At 44.1% G+C, this 21,271-nt stretch overlaps 2 protein-coding genes across 3 annotated transcripts in view; one reads left to right on the forward strand and one right to left on the reverse strand.

Annotated features, from left to right (window-relative positions):
- The window catches only part of gucd1 (guanylyl cyclase domain containing 1), a 75,773-nt gene extending 55,498 nt beyond the window's left edge, over positions 1-20,275 (forward strand). Inside the window, exon 7 of one of the 2 annotated variants that reach the window (XM_041203552.1) lies at positions 20,231-20,275. In XM_041203552.1, coding sequence (XP_041059486.1) covers positions 20,231-20,260 — 30 coding nt within the window. In that variant the 3' untranslated portion in view covers positions 20,261-20,275. Of the gene's footprint in view, positions 1-10,918; positions 11,119-20,230 lie in introns of those variants that run through there. The other variant, XM_041203551.1, reaches the window with a different exon arrangement.
- Positions 1-21,271, reverse strand: part of upb1 (ureidopropionase, beta) — a 155,173-nt gene that overhangs the window by 22,245 nt on the left and 111,657 nt on the right. The window contains exons 6-7 of the mRNA XM_041203549.1: positions 13,713-13,882; positions 7,845-7,926 (exon numbers count right to left, since the gene is read on the reverse strand). Of these exons, the coding sequence (XP_041059483.1) occupies positions 7,845-7,926; positions 13,713-13,882 (252 nt within the window). The remainder of the gene's footprint in view (positions 1-7,844; positions 7,927-13,712; positions 13,883-21,271) is intronic.

The raw sequence follows: 21,271 nt of genomic DNA on the forward strand, positions 1-21,271 counted from the left end.
TGTTCTCCTTGCAGCACAGGAGACTGAGGAGAGATTTGAGAGAAATGTACAAGATTATGACAGGTTTAGGCAAGGTGGACAAAGAAACTTCTTTTTGGTGAATCAGTTGTCAGACACCATAATAACTGTCTCCAAATCAAGCTAGAGCCAAATACAGAGTGCTCGGTCTCTCTCTAAAGCTCCCCCAGCTCATCCAACAAGGACTGCCTGACCTCATTAAGATTGTGGCCTCCACAGTTATCTGGTATGCCCCTACTGACAGATTTATCCCCCATCGGGTTACATTAATGAATCAGGCCAACAGTTCCTAGAGTACGACATACCTGGTGGGCTCAGGTATCATATTACCAAGTCTCCCACACACATTCCAACTTCATCTCAAGTGACTTTGACTGATTCAAGGAAGGTAGACACTAGTTGGATAACTGGGAAATGTAGCTTTGAGTCCGCTACAGCTAGAAAGAAGGTACCGTGAACTCTGCACTAGTGCCCTATAAGGGCAAAACTCCATAAAAAGTGTGCATGCATTGTGACCATCCTCCTGATCACAGCAGGAACACACACTGTGCTTGACTGAATAGTGGTTCCACCAGGTACAGGTACAAAGCTTCAGCAGCAGCTTACCACTGAAATTCAATCATGTAGGTGCTGAGTCCTGGCTAGAGGAACACTTTTGTCTCATTTCTGACCTCAGCAGATATGCCGTGAGTCTCACAGCTTCATTGTCAGCTACAAGATGGGCATCTGCATTCAGTTTGGTTAATTTTTTAAAATTCTTTCAGGGACATGGCTAGGCTAGCATCTATTGCCCATACCAAATTGCCCTTGAGAAGGTGAACTTGTATCTGCTATCTTGATGTTGGGGCTGTCTGAGTCCAATGGTACAAACCAAACATACTCATCATTAACTCTTTAATCAAAGAGCTTAAGTGAAAAGCCTTAGCTCGAAAGCATTCACATCATGAAAGAAATACTTGCATTTATATAGCCGTCTTTCATGATGTCCCAAAACACTTTACAGCCAATGAAGTACTTTTGAAGTGTAGCTGCTGTTGTAATGTAGGAGGTTTATTCCTGTGCCAAGTATTGTATGAAAGGGGCCTGAAATATCTTGTTCCCATGCCTGCTGCAGGCAACTTCAATGTCCCATAGGAGAGGTTTCATTTGTGGATGAAATTCAGGCCATGGGTTGCAAGCTAAGCAGAACGGTCAGGCTGGGTGACCAATGTCCTGAATTCCTTCCTCAGGGAGGAGGCATCTAGATCCCACAGGTCAAGAATTAGACTAAAACTTCCCACACTTCTGAAAACCACAGTAAGAGAAGTAAAATAATGCTCATGGCCCTGGGGACTTTTTCTGTTATTTATCTTAGAAACAGCTTTCTGATAATGCTCCAAGGGATCTTTAAATTCTCACATGAAAATGACACTGTTAAACTAGAAGCAAAGAAAGGACTTGCTTTAATATAGTGCCTTTCATGACCATAGGATCTCCCAAAGCACTTTACACCTAACAATATAAATTTGCAGTGTAGTCACTGTTGTAATGTAGGAAATGTGGCAGCCAATTTGCACATAGCAAGATTCCACAAACTATAATGTGATAGTGGGCAGATAAACTGTTTTAGACTTGCTGGTTGAGGAATAAATATTGGCTGGAACTCTTTTTCAAAATAATACCATTACACCTTATATGTTCATCTGGGAGGGCAGATGGAGCCTAGGTTTAACGTCTCAGCTGAAAGGCAGCACCTTCAACACTAGCACTCCCTCAGTATTGCACTGGAACGTCAGCCTAGATTTTATGTTCAGCTCTCTGGAATGCAGCTTAAATCCGCAACCTTCTGCCCCCAGGGTTGAAAGTGTTACCAATTGAGCCATGGCTGACACACACACACCCCCCTCACATTAACTAAGGAGTAAACTTTGCTGCCAGATTTTGCTCATGAAGCAGCAAAGAAATTGAAGGCCATTCCTGAAGAAATTCCCCTCTGGAGTGCCCCAGACAGGGGTTGGCTGATCACCAGGTATTTTACAAGGCAGCTGATGGAGGTGGGGGCTATGAGGGTTCCTATTCCTCAAGCCCTGCTCGCTAAATTGCTGAGTTGTTTTTTATCCCAGAATACCTGGTCTGAGGCTGACTTTTCCATGGTAACCCCTGTACTGAGATAAACTCTGCCTCTCTAAAGCTGCCTCAATGTGGTCCTTCAAAAATCTGGAACCCAGGAGAGTAGTTTCTGTACCCTTTCTTGTAAATCTATATTCCAAACCTAACACCAGAACCAATACCTTGGAGCACATTCAGGTACTTGTCAGGTAGCAGTGGCTACCTGATTGGAGACCTTTGCTACATACATAGGTTATCTGGTCCGAATACCAGCACTGCCACCTGGGTCAGACTTATTGTCAGGCCAAAGTTTTCTGAGGCTAGGGCAAAGCGATCAACCAGCAGCTTCTTGCTATCCAGAGTATGTGTTATGAGAGCTCAGTTGACCGTAACCAAGAATTCACTCAGTAGGTGTTCTGTAACCATTGTACAAGCCTTGAGCCTTTGCAAGTTGAAGAGACTGCCGTCTTTCCTGAATTGAATGTGTACTCCTGTGTCAAGATCTTTGAGTGCATACTGGAGCATGGCTGACAAGTTTACGATAAACAGAGCTGCAGCCTATACACAGCCCTGCTTGGTGCTACTGGTGACAGAAAAGGTGTCCAATGACGTATCACTTTGCATCGCACTGGCCATCATGAAACAAGTGAATGACAGTGATCATCTTCTCAGGGCAGCCATATTTGTACAGAACCTTCCGTACACCTTCCCTGTTTACTGTGTCAAAAGCCTTGGTCAGGTGAATGAACACCATACGGAGGTCCTTCTTCTGTTCACAGGACTTTTCTTGAATTTGACATACTGCAAGGATCATGTCTACTGTCCCCCATCCTGCACGGAAGCCACACTGTGATTCTGGGAACACAGAGTCAATGAGGTAAGTGACAATACCATTAAGAATATCTCTTGCAAGAGCTTTTCCAGCTGTTGAAAGAAGTGATATTCCAGATGATTGTCACAGATGGACTTGCTCCCTTTCTATTTGTAGACATGAGATATGGAGGCATCCTTCTAATCCTGGGGCACAATGCCCTGGTTCCAGATTAGGCAGGAGGGACTAGGGAGTTTCCTAACTTGAACACTTCAGGTGGGATGCCATCAGCTCCCGGTGACTTGCCCATAGAAAGCTGCTTTTTGGCCTTCGTGACTTCCACTTGAGAAAGATCGAGAGCAAGTTTTTCCTCAATGAACTGACTCAATGCTGAACTGAATCATTGCACATCATGGATTGTTGTTTTAGGAGATTGCTGAAGTGCTCTGCTCAACAAGAGAGAATCTCATGCCTATTTGTTAGGGGCTGATTACCATCTGCTGAGAGGGTGAGTGTCACGCCATTGGTTTTGGGGCCATAGACTGATTGCAGACCTTCATGTAGATCCTCCAGATGGGTAAGAGCATAACTAGAGGCCATCAATATAAGATAGTCACCAAGAAATCCAATAGGGAATTCAGAAGAAACTTCTTCATTCAGAGAGTGGTGAGGATGTGGAATTCACTCCCACAAGGAGTGGTTGAAGTGACTAATGTTAATATAGTTAAGGGGAAATTAGACAATCATATGGGGGGAAGGAAGGGAACAGAGGGTTACGATGGTAGATTCTGATGAGGAAAGATGGGAGGAGGCACGAGAGGAGTATAAACACCAGCATGGGCTGGTTCAGCTGAATGGCCTGCTTCTGTACCATATATCCAATGTAACCCAATGGAAAGCCTAGAACAAAAGCAAGCTGGGAAGTTATCCTATTGTTAAAGTAATCAAACAACATTCATCCAGCTAATTTTGACAGATCTCCTGAGCCCTGACCATTTGCAAGGATCTCAAAGGATACAGAGAAAATTGAGTTGAGGTACAGATGATGGAACAGGGTCAAGGGCTGAAAAGTCTATTCTTATTCTTATTCAATCCTGGTCCTCTTCCTCTCATTCATCTTCCTTAGCTTCATCCTTAGTGGAGAAGAAAATGGCACTTGGCTGTTCTTCAGCTGACTGTTTGGAAGCCAGGACACTCTGAGCGAGTACTCAAATGTAATATTAAATGAGCCATGTACTGACATTATGTGGTCAAAGCTGCCCAAAACAGTCCTATCTGGGTCAGTATCAATGTTCACTGTAAGCTGTACATGCCCAATGACCATGCAGCAGCCAGGAAGTTATTGTGTAATCTGCTCCCTTTAAGATGCTAACATACAAAAAAATTTAAGGGTATTGCACATTCACATTAACAGGCTGCACAGAATGGAAAAACACTAGGAGCCATTGTTCAATATTACCATTAGGAAGAAGACCAAGGCCACACCAACAAGCTAGAAGATTTCCCAGCAAAGGACATAGATGTAAAATCTTGTTTATAAGAGCCATATTCAACTATGATTTACATTTTTTCTTCCAAGATTAACATATTTCCATTTCTGGGGTCAAGTATTTATCTGGGCTTCCCAAATCACGTAATATGTACAGTGAGTTAGCGTCACCTCAGTTGGTAGCACTCTTGCCACTGAGTCACAAGTTTCTGGGTTCAAATCCATACCAGGAAAATTAAGGCTGCCACTCTAGTGCAATACTGAGGGAGTGCTGCACTGTTGAAGAAGTGTCTTTCAGGTAAGATGTTAAACCCTGTCTGTCCTCACAGGTGCAAAAGATCCCATGGCACTATTTTGAAGAAGAGCAGGTGAGTTATCTCCAGTGTCCTGGCCAATATTTAATCCTCAATCAACATCACAAAAACAGATTATCTGGTCATTATCACATTGCTGTTTGGGGGAGCTTGCTGTGTGCAAATTGGCTGCTGCGATTTTTACATTACAGCAGTGACTACATTTCAAAAGTACTCATTGGCTGTAAAGCACTTTGAAACATTTGGTGGTCAAGAAAGGTGCTATATAAATGCAAGTCCTTCTTTCTTTTTAATGCCTGATATAAACTGAGCCTGCCTACGTTTCTGGGTTCGGGATATTCCCCTCAATCAGGGGCTGACATTGGCTTACGTTATAGGGCCTTCCAGCCAATATTCATAGAGAGTACCCAGAAGTCTCCAGCGGAGAAGGTGTCGCAGCAACTCTCCAGGGAAGGGCAGCATTCATGTTTCTCACCCTCCATAGTCTTACTGGTTGCCTCCTGAAATCCTCTGTTCAGAGCCCAGTTTGGCACTGGGCCTAACCCTAATTTTTCTGCACCCCTCGAAATGAATCCACAAGGAGAGAGGAAGGTTCCCCTCCTGATCAAACTCATTTCACATTCCCACGGGTTCTTCATAGCCAGGACCGGACTCAAACCCACTGTTGTGCCAGCTTCCAACATTTTAATGGGACATACTTTGAAAATGAATAGTTTATACAGGTGACATTAATGCATACGTATTCATAATAACATTTCATATACTGTTTCATCTTGTCAACACAAGTAATTGTTTTATACTGTTTTCAGTCACTCTTGGTGGTCCTTGGCCCATTGTCATTCTGAACAAACAATATTCATGGAATAAAACCTATTTAATTGTGATCCTTGGAACTTTTTAAAAATATTAATGGACAGAAGATTGGCAGGAGCTAAGGAGTCAATAAGTGTGCAGTCCTCCCAGCCTGATTATCGTCTCTGCATTGCCCACCATTGCTGGAAAAGTACAGCAAAGGAGGCCATGGAATCTGTGCCAGCTCTTTCCAAGAGCAATCCAGTTAGTCCCACTCCCCACTCTTCCCTCATATCCTGCAATATTTTTCCTTCAGATATTTATCCAATTCTCATTTGAAGACTTCTGTTGAATATTCATCCATCACCCCGCCGGGCAGTGCTTTCTAAATCCTAACCACTCATTGTATAAAAAAAGCTTTTCCTCATGTCGCCTCTAGTTTAATCACCTTCAACTTGTGACCTCTCATTATCAACCCTACAGAGAAACAGTTTCTCTTTAGCTACTCTATCTAAATCCTTCATGATTCTGAACACCCCTATCAAATCTCCTCTTAGCCTTCTCTTTTCGAGTGAGAACAACCCCAGCTTCTCCAGCCTATCTACATAACTGCAATTAACTCACTTTTGGAAAATGACTTCCCAAGTTTTTACTTCAAGAGACACCTGGCAAGTTGGTGAGAGTAAAATAGGCTTTGAAAAGGTGAAAGTCTACTTTAAGAGTCTAAAACCTTTTACAATCAATTCTATTGTGATTTCAGACTAATCACTACATCTGGAAATCTATGTTTAACAGCATTCTGTTCTTCCAGACTAAAGGAGAATGCATAGAAGCTACTTCATAATTATTTCCTGCCTCAAAAATCCAGCTCCTAACTGGCAATTGTATTTTCTGTCACTTTTTGTTTATTGCACAGGGATTTGACAAACTTGTCACTGGAGCAGTTTTTTGCAATCTAACCTTCAGTATTCCATTTATTTAATTTTTAGTTGATTTATATTTATTTTGTAGAATACTTACTACAGAGAAGACCATTTGACTCACTGGGCGGGATTTTCCGCACTTGCCCGCCGCTGGGATCTTCCGGTCCCGCTGCAAGTCAGTAGACGTCTGGCTGGGGTGCCGCCTCGCCCATGGCGGGTCCCACCCAGAAAATCCCGGCCACTGTGACTCTGCTGGTTAATTTACAGGGCTATAATTTAGTCAGTCTGCTCCACTATTTAATAATGGAAACACACTGGTTTCCAGTTGTCTGGAGATAAATCCCAATTGTAGCTTCCTCAAAAGTTGCTTCATTAATTCCCTCTTTCCTCTTGATCTCAGATTTTATTATTGTAAGAAATAACTGTCTTTCTAAGACACTAATTGATGACAGCCAAAATGACAAGCTTGTTTGCAAATGATGCCTTTCCACTAACTACTGCAAACACATCAAATATGAAAAAGTTTAATTTTCAGGGCTCCTGTGAGCAAGTTGAAATAGATATTTGATAAATAAGATGGATGTTTCAATATGATAGATTTTTAAAAAACTGCTTGAATTGCTCTGAAACAATATTTAACCAATCCTGTTAAAATTATTGCATGGTCTTGCCTCTCACTCATTCCTTCACCTCCTCCAGCCCTACATCTTGTTCAACAGGACTCTGTGCCCCGCCCAAACTGGCTTTTTGTGCACCTGCAACTCTCTTTTCCCCGCCATTGGTGGTTGTGCCTGTAGCCACCTGAACCCCAATATCGTATGGAATTCCTTCACAAAACCAGGCTCGCTGCCTCCCTTTAAAACTTGCCTTAAAACCTACAACAAGATTTTGATCATCACTCCTAATAACTTCTTCTTGGGCTTGGCTTCTGTTTTTGTTTGAATAAGCTCCTGTCATTTTTCTAAAAATATTTAAGGTGATATTTAAATTATTTCATATCAGGCTCAGACACAAGTTGCTCAGCTACGTCAGGAATCTTTAATCATCATTTCCTTAAAGCACCACATTTAAATGGGGATCTAGAAATAATAAAGATTGCTTTATCACAGTCAGAAGAAAGAAGATTAGTAACAAAGGGGAGGCTGAACATAAGCCATAGAAACATCTCATCATAGTTTGATAAAGATCACTAAAAGTTTACAATTCAGCCCAGCACCCATTATCCATATGCTGTTCAATGTAAGCCATACCAACAAATGATTTGGAAATTGGAAAGAACTATATCCCTCAGATTTGTTTGTGACACTGAACCAGTAAAACTCTAACAAAGTTTGAATGTTAATGTGTACCGAGGCCCTGTCCCACTGACCGGTTGGCAGTCAAAGATTAAGTTAGAAGCTGCTACTCACCGTCCCTACTCGGTTGATGGCACAGGTGAAACAGTGGTTGGCAATGGCTGCATTCCTGGCTTCAATGGGCCACATGGGTTCACTGAAATAGTTACAACAACAAACTTAAAGAAGCACTTCCTTCCTGGGGAGTTGGGGGGGGGGGGGGTTCCATTGTGGCAAGAAATTGGGGGACTGCCTGGTAACTGTGCCTCATTATTGTTATCATTTATAAGACCCTCCAAAAGAAAACGCTGAGATAATGCAAATGATATGTAAATCACAGACAGGCAGAAAGCACAAACTCTCCTTTATGCTTAACAATATATTTGTGAAGAAAATGAAGTATATTTCTCTAAGATTTAGTATGGTATTGGCCTCTTCAATTTTCTCATGGTGCACAAGGAGTTAAAAAGCAGATTTGCTCACACGGGAAAGTTCCAGATCATTTTATTGCATTAATTGGCTGATCTGTATGAAAATAAATGCATAGGAGAGTGCGATACATACTCTAGGAACCAATTTATTTATCAAAACAAGTCATTTCTCTTGTAGGCTGGTATGGGGGTGAGGACGGGGTGTGGAAGTATAAATGCAACTGAATGTTGTGGGATTGTCAGCAAACAAGCCTCACACCTGACCCCATGACAGAGGGAAGGTCAGTAATGAAGCAGCTGAAGACAGTTGGACCAAGAACGCTTCCCTGAAGAAGTCCTGGGCCTGAGATGATTGGCCTCTTACAAACATGGCCATCTTCCTTCCAATCAGATATCACTGCATTCAATGGTGGGTTTTCCATTTGAACCCCATTGACCTCTGTCTTTCCAGGGTTCCTTGGTGTCACACTCAGTCAAATGGTCCTTGATGTAAAAAGCAGTCACTTCCACCTTCCCCTCTGGCAGTCAGCTCAAGTCCACACCTGGACAGAGGCTCTGATAAGCTTTGGAGCAAAGTGATTCTGGCCGAATTGGAACTGAATAGGTTATTAGTGAGAATGTGTCACTTGATGACAGTATTGGTAACTCCTTACATTACTCACCGAGCACTGGGAAGGGCTGATAGGGCAGTGTCAACCAGGTTAGAGTTATTCTGCTTTATGTAGATTGCATATACCTAGACAATTGCCTACATTATTGGCTAGCTGCCAACATCATAGCTGCATTGAACAGCCCCCAGATTGTAGCCAACATTCCATCTAATTTTACTGTGGAGTGTTTCTTTCAAATGTGCTTGGCCCCTTTAAGTTTTTTTTGTACAGCCGTGGACCTGTGATAATTTGAAGTGACTGGATTGTGTGTAGTCTGTACCAGGGTGCTTGGGTTGCTGTGTGGCCACACAGTTCAGAGGCTCTGAAGATGAATCATATGGACTCAAAACATTGGGCAGAATTTTACCGTCGGCAAGCAGGGGGCGGGGCCCGCTCGCCAATGTGTAAAATGATGCGGGATGATGTTGGGCGGAATCCCCGACGTCATCCCGCCCCATTTAAATTTTCAGGAAGGCAGAGACACAGTGAAATCAGCTGCGGGCCCACCGACCTGTCAATGGCCAATTGAGGCCATTGATAGGATCATTTAGGATCAATTAAAGGACCTGCCTGTCCAACCTTAATGTTGGCGGGTCAGCCAGGAGCCCCGACGGGCAATAGAAAAAACATGAAACCTCATTCATCGGCGGGGTGAGGTTTCATTTAGGGTTTCAAAAAGCTTAATAAAGTTATAGTGTAAATTATGAACATGTCCCATCTCATGTGATATTGTCACGACGGGGACATGTTAGGGAATTTTTTTTTCTATTTTTAATCTTTTTCAAAGTGTCAGCAATCTCCCTGAGGCAGCACTTAGTCTCAAAAAAGAGCGCACTCTCGCTTTTGGGGAATCCCCCCTCTCCGCCCGCACAGGGAGCACATAACCCGCCAACGTAAAAAAGTGGTGTGGCCCGTTTCTCCGGCAGGGATCGGCTCCCCGCCTGCCGGAGATTGGGTGGGGCCCGCTCGCTCAGCAGGCAGAAAATTCTGCCCATTGATTCTGTTTTTCTCCCCACAGACGCTGTTAGACCTGCAGAGTTTTTCCAGCATTTTCTATTTTTGTTTCAGATTTCCAGCATCCACAGTATTTTGTTTTTATCTCAGATCAGAGGGAACATTGACTGTAATCCATGGTGCAGTTAAAACCTTCTCTGGGTTTTTCTCAACTGCAGTATCACGGAGGTAGCTTGTTTATAAGAAGCAGCCTACAACCTAATCTAACAACATTACTGAAAACTAGGATAGTAAATCCTGCTATTGAATTGTGCCTTTCCTGACCTTTTTCAATCAATGCTTATGGAATCCTCCTTCAACCAGACAATCAGAAAGACAAAAGCAGCAAATGTCGTGAACAAAAGCCAATATTATATAAAGGTTACAGGGCTGACTTAAACCTAATACAGTCCTTTGGTGACTGACTCATACAACTGTGATCCATTTTGATCAGATTAATAGGAAGCTAGTTACCTAATCAAAATGCATCACTACTCAATAGAGCCTCACTTTTTCTAGCCTCTCCTCTTAACAAAACCCTTTCATCTATTGCAGGATCTTAGTAAATCTCTTCTGTATCTCTCCCAAGGTCTTGACAGCTTTACAAAAATAAGACTCCCAAAGCAGGATATAACGTTCTAAACTAAGCTATAACTTGATGGTCCCCGGCCCACTTACACTGTTCCAATGAAGCCCAATACAAGCTCAAGGAACAGAGGATTTTCTTTCAATTTGGCAATTTACAATCTTCCAGACTGAGTTTGACAATTCCAGATCCTTACCTTTATCCCTCTTTATTCCTCAGACAGCAATTCCCCTTTTTCTATTTATACTTCCTCTAAACCCATCTTTTGTTTCTTTACTTGGCTTATTACCATCTCCTTTTACCTTGCACCATCATCTCTTTTGTTATTTAATATCTCCTGTCTTCCACCCTATCACAGAAAAATCCCTTTTGTTTTCCCTCAACGTTCCCTGCTTTTGTACTTGCTCAAACCTGTTAGATCTCTAACTTTATCCAGTTCTGATGAAAGGTCATTGACTTAAAAGTTGAATTCTGTTTCTCTCTCCACAGATGCTGCCAGGCCAGAGTGGTTCCAGCAGTTTTTAGTATTCATGATCTGTATGTGTTTAATGTTATCTCTAACAGTGACATACAGTAAGTTGTGTTGATGGGGTCAGGAAGATACATAGGGACAGGGATAGATGTGAGTGGGAAACTTCAGCTCAAAGTGGGGAGATGTGAAGTCATCCACTTTTGAGTCCAAGAAATACAATGCAAGATATTTTCTTAATGGTGAGAGATGAAGAGCTGTGCAGGAGCAAAGGAATTTGGGTGTCCATCTATATAGACGAGTAAAATCTAGTGGATAGGTGGAAAAAGTAACTGAAAACAGTTAATGGGTTGTGGGCCTTTATCTTAAGAAGGCTGGAATACAAAGTGGAGGAAGTGATGCTTCAGCTCCATAGAACCTTGATTAGACATTATCTGGAGTTCTGTGATTCCACAGTACCATACAGCTCTAATCAAAGCCACAAATAACATCCTATGTGACTGTGATAAAAGTAAACTTTCCCTCTTCAACCTGTCCACAGCCTTTGACATGGTTGACCACACCATCCACTTCCAACACTTCAACTCATCCAGTCGCACCCGCCTGTCTTCTCATCATAACCCTGCAATTTTTTTCTCTTCTGATAATTATCCAATTCCCGTTTGAAAGCCATGATTGAATCTGCCTCCATCACACTCTCAGGCAGTGCATTCCAGATCCTAACCACTGGCTGCATTAAAAAACAATTCCTCATGTCACCATTGCTTCTTTTGCCAATCACCTTATATCAGTGAACATACGTCCATAGGAACATATGGATTAAGAGCAGGAGTAGGCCATTCGTTCCCTTGAACTTGCTCCACCATTTAATAAGATCATGGCTGATCTGATTGAGGCCTCAACCCCACATTCCACCTACCCCCAGTAACTTCTGACTGCCTTGTATGCTCTGGTTCTCAATCCTTACGCCAATGAGAATAGTTTCTCCTCATCTACTCTGTCCAGACCCCTCATGGTTTTGAACACCTTAATTAAATCTCCTTTTAATCTTCTCCAAGGAGAACAGTCCCAGCTTTGCCAATCTATCTACGTAACTGAAGTCCCTCATCCCTGGAAACATTCTCGTGAATCTTTTCTATACCCTCTCTAATGCCTTCACATCCTTCCGAAAAAGTGGAGCCCAGAGTTGTATACAATATTCGGTTGAGGCCGAGCCAGTGTTTTTACAAGTTTAACATAACTTCCTTACTTTTGTACTCTATGACCCTAATTATAAATCCCTGTACGACATCACCTGACTCAGCTCATCTGCTACTGAAACCCTCACCGATGCCTTTGTTCCTCTAGACTTGACCATTCCAACACACTCCTGGATAGTCTCCCACATTCTACCCTCCCTAAACTTGAGGTCATCCAAACTTCTGCTGCCTGTATCCTAACTCAAAGCACATCATGTTCACCTATAACCCCTATGCTCATTGGCCTACATTGGTTCCCAGTTAAATAATGCCTCAATTTTAAAATTTTCTTTGTTGTTTTCAAATCCCTCCATGTCCTCGCCTCTCTCCATCTCTGTAATCTCTTCCAGCCCCACAACTCTCTGAGATATCACGACTCCTCTAATTCTGACCTCGAGCATCTCCGATTTTAATTGCTCTGCCATCGGTGGTCGTGCCATCAGATCTCAAGGCCCCAAACTCGGGAATTCCCTCGCTAAACCTCACACCTCTATATGTCTTTCCTCCCTTAAGATTGCCTGAGAGGATGGTAGAGGCAGAAACGCTCATTCTGTTAAAGTAATTCTTGGATAAGCATCTGACCTACAAGCCAAGAGCTGGTAGATGGGTTTAGGCTGGATAGTGCTTTACCAGTCAGCACAGACATGATGGGCTGAATGGCTTTCTTCTATGCGCAAATCTTTAAGACATTCCTTAAAAGCCAATTTTTTAACCAAGCTTTTGGTCTCCTGCTCTAATATCTCCTTATGTGTCTTGATGTCAAATTTGGTTTGATAATGTTCCTATGAAAGTTTACTCTGTTGAAGGAACAGCCTGTTCGCCATTCCAGTCCTGGTGAGGTGCACTGCCCGCCGTAAATCTCCTTTAACAGAAACTGCGTCAGCTGCCCTCAGGGTGCAGCTCCTCGCATTCATCCCAAAGTTAGGAGTTCATTCCAGGCATGGCATTGTGTCAAATTATACAGCTCATTCAAGATCATATTTAACAAGAATGTAGAGGTCTTAGCAATTGAATGTCAATGTTAAAACTGCTTTGCCAACACCACTTTGCAACAGCTGATACAACATGCTTGTAAATGTGATTTAAACGTGATAATATGTTCACAGAGATTTAGATAAGTTCTACCTGGTGAAAAAGGGCTTCCATCTGCATGGCTTTCTGATAATATCCTCATTAGGTTAATTGGATTTGTATTACAGGCTAATCAGTCTCTGTGTGTTTATAATTTCAAACTAAGTACAAATATGAAGAGATTGCCGTCCATCAGGCACCCCTGATACTCAGTTTGAAAGGTTTCCAATATTTGCAGACGTGGGAATTTAGAAAATGCAACAAACTTGCCAGCAAATTAGTCATTTTGAGATAGTATTGTTTAGAGTTCATGATGAATCAGAGTCACAATGAGAAAGCCATGGCCATCTGTTCTACCTACTACGAGCATCATGAAACCGATCAGTGGAAGTGATGTGCTCTTACATCAATAACTATTTGGCTGGAACAGTTTAGAGGTCCAGCCAATCTGAGAGTGAAATGTGACCACAGGTTACCATTAAAATCATTGACACTGTTCTCTTACCTCAGCTCCCCGACAGTAGCACAGGGGTTGAAGATAATTTCAGCTCCATTAATGCTGTACATTAACCAGTTCAAAGGGTGGTGCCGACCAAAGCAGATATTAACAGCAATCCGTCCAAACTGAGTCTGAAACACTCTGTGTCCTGTGTTACCCTCCATGTAGTATGTAGACTATGAAGAAAGAAATACATCTGTAACCAAAATCACCAGTTTCAATTTGGATGAAAGATACAATGCCCAAAATGCCTCCAAGTCACACACCATCCTAACTTGGGACATACATATTGCCACATCTTCCATCTTTGCTGATTCAAAATTCTGTAATGCCTTTTAACAGTAGGAAGAGGACTGTTCATGTTAGTGCCGGCACCTTCAATCAGGACTATCCTATATTTAGTTCAGCAGCAGCAATGTTTAAATAAAATTAAATGGAATATCATTGGATAATTGAGCACTGAATGTAGAGCTGGACCAGGTCAGGGTTTCTCTTTCAGGGGGGAGATATTCAAAGGCCAGAATTTTACGTCTTGAGGGTGGGCATGCGTCCAATCCGAATGGGTGTAAAATCGCGCTTGATGACATTGGGCAAGTGTCCCAGCATCATCGTGCACTCGAGCGATATTTCTCCTGGCAGGCGCATGCAAAAGTTGGCCTGCCGCCAATTAAGCCCATTAACGGCCCAATTGTAAGCGATTTTCGTGGCTTGTCCAACCTTATGGTTGGTCGACGGGCCAATCGACCAGGCGGGCTTTACTTTTTGATAAAGCCTCATCCAAGGGCAGGATGAAATCTCTATTAGGATTTAAAATCAAAATAAATATCTGGGGACTGTCTTTTTTTAAGGTCTGCTTTCAGGTGCTTCATTCTGCTGCATGGACATTTTTTGCAGCATTTATGGGCTTTCTTCTATTATTTAGAGGTCTGCAGCTCCCTGAGGCACTTGTCTGTCTTCAGGGAGCTCACTGGAAGTGCTCACCAGCACTCATGGTGACATCAGCACCCGCCCTCTCCTTGCACACTGCCGCCCCCCACCCCCCCCCCACCACCAGCTGTGCAGAGCCTTCCTCGGAAAATTGCTGATTTTCAGCCAGCATGAAATCGCAATCGGGGGCCAATCGCGGTTGGGGGGCAGTTTCCTGTCTGCTTCCCCAGCCCGCCCGATGAGCATGCAAGATGGGCCAAGATGTTTACCTCCTTATATTAGTGCAGGAAGGTTACACAGAGTGTACAACACAGAAATAGGCCATTTGGCCCAACTGGTCTAACCTGGAGTTTATGTTCCATTTGAGTCTTCTCCCACTCCCTCCTCATCTGTCAGCCTATTCTTCTATTCCTTTCTCCCTCATGTGTTTATCCAGCTTCCCCTTAAATGTATATATACTATTAAAATAGTCGTTTGGTAGTACAGAACTTGAGTATTGCTGAAAAAAAGAGATTTTTGTTGGCAATTTGACAACTCGTGCAGTTGAGTTCAGGTTTAGTGACCCCAAATAGACGACGTTGCCATGGGATCCCCTCCAGGCCCAGCTCTCACAAACATCTTTGTTGGCTTCCATAAGAAACGCATCTTCGATGGAATGACACCTAAATTTAAATCCGTAGCTGCATGTAACAATTTCCTTACATGTCTTAATGGGCTCCATCCTGTGCTCAAATTCACTTTTGAAATGAAGCAGTCAAATGAAATCCCTTTCCTTAACATACCAGCTAAGAAATCTGCCAGGGGGCTCTCTACCATGGTCTACCACAAGCCTGCCTTCACTGGTCAATAAACATGTTGGGATTCTTACAGTTCCACACGCAATAAGATTGGTCTTATCAGCAACCTCATAAATAGGGCCTGAGCCATTTGTTCACCATGCAAGCTTGATGCTGAAATAGGGCGCATAAAAGACTTCCTGCAGGATAATGGCTACCCTAATCAGATCATTTTGTGCTGTATATCACACAAACTCATGAATGGGCCTAAGGCTGTCACTTTTGGCAAGGAAACATAGAAACCTAGAAAATCAAAGCAGGAGTAGGTCATTCGGTCCTTCGAGCCTGCTCCACCATTCAATATGATCATGGCTGATCCTTTATCTCAACGCCATACTCCTGTGCACTCCCCATATCCCTTGACGCCTTTAGAGTCTAGAAATCTATTTCCTTCATAAATATATTCATTGACTTGGCCTCCACAGCCCTCCTGGGAGACAATTCCACAGGTTCACCATCCTCTGAATGAAGAAGCTTCTCCTCATCTCAGTCCTAAATGGCCTACCCTGCATCCTGAGACTGTGACCCCTTGTTCTAGACCACAAAAGTGCCCAGTCTACCTCAGATTACCCTGGAAGGGCAAGGTATCTCAAAAGTTTCTTGCTGCTACTATGTAGTAGCAACACAAGTGGTATTCAGGAAGCTGCCATCAACTTAAAAATACGTTCTGCCTATCACACAAATGAGTAATGTGGTGTATGAATTTCAGTGCCAGTGATGCTAGGCACATAGGCCGTAAGTCCCAAAGACTGATGGATCGTATCAAACAGCATGTCCCAGCCGCTGTTTGCAATGGGCAAGGTACAGACTGTACCCAATCAGCCTGTGCTTGCAAAGCTCAAAACAGTGTCCAACGTTAGATGTGATTTGCTAAATAGTCCTCAATGTGCTAAGAATTACATTGACAAACAATTTAAGATTGTCAATTGGGCTAGCAGTGTGGCGCATTTGTGTGCACTGGAAGCTACATACATTAATACACACGGACAGAAAGAACATGTACATACACTGCACCTGTTTAAACTAAACAAAATAAGTGACAGCAATTCATAGACTCATTTCCCAGGGCAATGCCTTGACCAGAGTCAAACTGCCTGGTTTCAAACAATGCTCGACAGTTAACTGTCAGTCACTATCAACTGGTGCATTCTCCATGGCAACGCCTCTACTAATCAGAGTCTATCTGTCAACCAATCAGCACTTTCTTCTCATACAGTATAAATATGTTGTTTCCCCTGATGTCGGTATTTTCCTGCAAAATTGTCCTGATGAATGCAAGACAAAAAGCTTCAACAAAAAATCTCTCTGCACTATTCACCTCAGCTATTCCATATAATAGCAAGTTCCATATTCTATCCACACTTTGATAAAGAAGTTTCTCCTTAATTCCCTATTCGATTTATTAATGATTATCTTATATTAATGGCTCTTAGTTTTGGACGCCCTAATGCTCAAGGTGCTGTGGTGCACTATGAACCAACAGATAAGGGTTGTATTAAGAGAATCATTCACTAAAAGTCAAAAGACACCATTTTGACTCTGTACAGATTGCTGATCAGATCATATCTCAAGTGCAGAGTCCAGTTTTGGTCCCCCAACATGGTGGGGATATTGTGGTCTCAAAGAAGGTCCAGAGGAGTTACAAGAATAATTCCAACTTAAAGAAACTCAGCTACTTAGAGAGGCTCAAGGACCTCAGTCTATTTATTTTAGAGCTTTGTAGATTGATAGGTGACCAGACAGAGTTGCATACAGTAATGAAAGGGCTGTATAGTCTCCCTATTGATAGATTATTCCAGTTTAACAGATTGGGGAGGAGCAGGATCATGAGTTTAAACTATGGAAGTAGGAACAGATGGGATATTGGGTGACTTCTTTTCCCAGAGAACAGAATGTCTCTGGACCACAATGCTAGCTGGTGCTGATTCTCTGCCTTCGAGAGGGAGTGGGATCGGTTCCTGACTGGGGCAAAGGTCACATCATATAAAAGGTCAGTGTTTTTATAGAGAACTCTCGACCCATGTGATCTCCTGGACTGGCTTCAATTGGCTCAGCACAGAGGGGAATTTCCCCTGAGTGTCTTTTCCCTTATGGCCCTGGGATTTTTTGCTTCTACCAGGAGATTACACAGCTGCAAGGTGGGTGAGAGGTGGTGGGGGTAGGGGTGCAAGGTGAGTGTGGAGTGGTGGGACTGTGAGGTGGGGGGTGTGGGGGGGGCAGAGTGGTGGGACTGAGTGGGGCGACTGTAAAGTGGGGGGTGTGGGGAGGGCAGAGTAGTGGGACTGTGAGCTGTGGGGTGTGAGGAGGGTAGAATGGTGGGACTGAGTGGGGGGATTGTGAAGTGGGAGGTGTGGGGAGGGCAGAGTGGGGGGGACAGTGAGCTGGGGGGTGTGCGGAGGGCAGAGTGGGGGGACGGTGAGCTGGGGGGTCAGAGTGGTGGGACTGTGAGGTGGGGGGTGTGGGGAGGGCAGAGTGGTGGGACTGAGAAGTGGGGGGTCAGAGTAGGGGGACTGAGAAGTGGGGGGTCAGACTGGGGGGACTGTGAGGTGGGGGTGTGGGGTGTGGGGTGGGCAGAGTGGTGGGACTGTGAGGTGGGGGTGTGGGGAGGGCAGAGTGGTGGGACTGTGAGGTGGAGGTGTGAGGGGGCAGAGTGGTGGGACTGTAAAGTGGGGGCTGTGGGGAGGGCAGAGTGGGAGGACTGTGAGGTGGGGGGTCAGGGTGGGGGGACTGTGAGGTGGGCGGTCAGAGTGGGGGAACTGTGAAGTGGGGGGTGTGGAGGGTCAGAGTAGGGGGACTGTGAGGTGGGGGGTGTGGGGAGGGCAGAGTGGTGGGGCTGATGGGTGGGGGGTTGTGGGGCTGCAGAGTGGGAGGACTGTGAGGTGGGGGGGTGTGGTGGGGCAGAGTGTTAGGACTGTGAAGTGGGGGTTGTGGGGAGGGCAGAGTGGGAGGACTATGAGGTAGGGGGTTAGGGTGGGGGTCTGTGAGGTGGGGGGTCAGAGTGGTGGGACTGTGAAGTGGGGGGTGTGGGGGGTCAGTGGGGGGACTGTGAGGTGGGGGGTCAGAGTGGGGGGATTGTGAGGTGGGGGTTGTGAGGTGTGGGGTGTGGGGAGGGCAGAGTGGGAGGACTATGAGGTGGGGGGGTCAAGAGTGTGGGGACTGTGAGGTGGGGGTTCAGATTGGGGGGACTGTGAGGTGGGGGGTGCGGGCTGTGGGGTGTGGGGAGGGCAGAGTGGTGGGATTGTGAGGTGGGGGGTGTGGGGGGGGCAGAGTGGTGGGACTGTGAGGTGGGGGGTGTGAGGTGGGTGCAGAGTAGTGGGACTGGGGGAAGGGTAGGGGTATTAGGAAGAAATATTTAGTTATGATACTCCAGCCGTTATGCTGTGGGCAGGCTTGATGGACCAGCTATTTCTGTCCTGCCTGCTACTTTCTGTATCTTCATATTTCCTGATAACATTGTTGTGACTCACCAACCTTATCAGTGTTGCCTCAGAACAGCAACCGTTCAGAAGCTTCCCCCAACTGCTTCATTCTGTTCTTAGCTGTTATGTTGCTGATGCACTGTGACATCTTGTTGGAAATGTTAGGATCTACATTCAGCTGCAGAATGATTAAACCAGCTTCGGGCATGAAGCAAACCAAAGAAAAAGAATGAGGATAATTAAACTGGGTTTATGAAAAAGCGTGAGGTTTTCCAGAATAGATCATACAGCTGGTGATTCCTAGGACAACAGATTGGTGATTGGTTGGTGGGTAATACATTTTATTGCTCTCTAGATGTAGGGAGTGATTTAAATTAAAAACTAGGGACTATATGTAATATTTCATTAAATTAAGAACTTAAACCAGATAGATTAATTAGTTCTGAAGAAGAGTTATACGGACTTGAAAGGTTAACTCTGTTCCTCTCTCCACAGATGCTGCCAGACCTGCTGAGTTTATCCAGCATTTCTGTTTTTATTTCAGATTTCCAGCATCTGCAGTATTTTGCTTTTATCCTAGTAGTTGTGGCACACTTAGGATCTTGGGGCGCAGTGGTACAGGTCCTTCTGGGCCAGAGGCTCTGGGTTCAAATCCCACTTCAGGACTTGATGGCCATGGAAGCTGTGTTGATAATGTGGGCAAACAGGTTGATTCCAATATGCCTGATGGCAGGCAGGAAGAAACTGGCCAGTTTGCTGGTCAGCCATGCTGCAGAAGGTGATGGCTAACCACAGCAGAACTTTGTCAAGCTTAATCAGTGGAAGTCCATGGTCAACAAGGCCGTCTTTGGGCATGGTACCTGGAGGAGGAGGAGGAGGAGGAGGTACACATCGGAATTAACCACTTGAGTTGAACTAGGATTAAGGTTTGAAGGGGGGTCTGAGGAACTAGGGTCAGTACCTGAGCAAATTGGCATTGCGACAGACAGATTAGAGGTTTCAACGTGTGGCTGAAAGAGCGTTGTGAGTGGTAGGAGTTTCAACTGATGAGGCACTGTCACCAGTACTGGAGAAAGAGGGAACTGTGCATTGGATAGACCTATTTCCTTGCGAATCGAATAACAGGGTGCCAGATAGGGCTTTAGACTAATAAGGAGAGAGGGAGGGTTCCGGTAAGGGTAAGTTTATATGTTTGAAGAGGAAAGTCAAGGAAGGATATAAGTATTTTGCATTTTGATGGCACAGTAAGAGCATAAATTCCAACTCGTTACAGTCCACTCTGTATTGACATGAAGGAACTTCCAGCCTGGAAAAAAGAGATGATGTTTTAACCTGTTTTTAGGTGATGAGCACGGGGATCTTGACAACCTAGCTGAAGACCAGTGGCTGAAGAGCAGCTGGACACCTTCAGGAGTAACAGTGAGCGCACTGAAGATTGGCAGAAAGAAATTATATCATAATATACAGCCAAAGATCTAACAGTTTACAGATTTTATAGTGTCTTTAACATTCCAAGGCACTACACAGTTTTGGAATCTGACTCCAATGGCAGCAGGAGAACTAGGGGAGGAGGCTCAAAGAAGGGGACAGTATAGTTAGAGGGAAGGGATATTGTTCTCTGCAGCCAAAACTTAGTCCCTGCCTACCTGACGCTGGGTTTAAGGACATCTGTACTGGGCTGAAAGGGAGCTTGGAATGGGAGGGAAACAATCTGGTTATTGTGGTCCACGTGGGTCCTAACGACATAGGAAGAGCTAAGGAAGAGGTTCTGCTGAGGGAGTATGAGCAGCTAGGAGCGAAATTAAAAAGCAGAATCACAAAGGTAATAATCTCTGGATTGTTATCTGAGCTACAAGCAAATTGGCATAGGGTAAAAAAGATGAGAGTTGAATATGTGGCTCAAAGATTGTTGTGGGGGAAATGGATTTTGATTCATGGGGAACTGGCACCAGCACTGGGGAAAGTGGGAGCTGTACCACTCGGATGGTCTACACCTGAACTGGGTCCTGGTGAATTATATAACTAGGGCTGTAGAGAGGACTTCAAACTAGGGTGGATTTGCATGAAGGGAGATTTAGAAAATTAACGAGAAAGGATGACAATAATGCAGGGTAACAATGTGGGTAATGATAACCAGAGTGTGACAGGAAGGGAGAGAGCATGCAAACACAAGAGTGTACCAGCAAATAAGGCCAGAGTAAGGAAAAATAGTAAAGGAACAGAAATAAACGCTCTTTATCTGCATCTTTACAAATGCAGGCAGCATTTGTAACAACATGGATGAATTGATGGCAAAAATTGAGATAAATGTGTATGATCTGTTACCCATTACAATGGCATGGTTGCAAAGTGACCAAGATTGGGAACTGAATATTCAAGCGTG

The sequence above is a fragment of the Carcharodon carcharias genome, chromosome 13 (assembly GCF_017639515.1).
Source record: "Carcharodon carcharias isolate sCarCar2 chromosome 13, sCarCar2.pri, whole genome shotgun sequence".
Taxonomy (NCBI): domain Eukaryota; kingdom Metazoa; phylum Chordata; class Chondrichthyes; order Lamniformes; family Lamnidae; genus Carcharodon; species Carcharodon carcharias.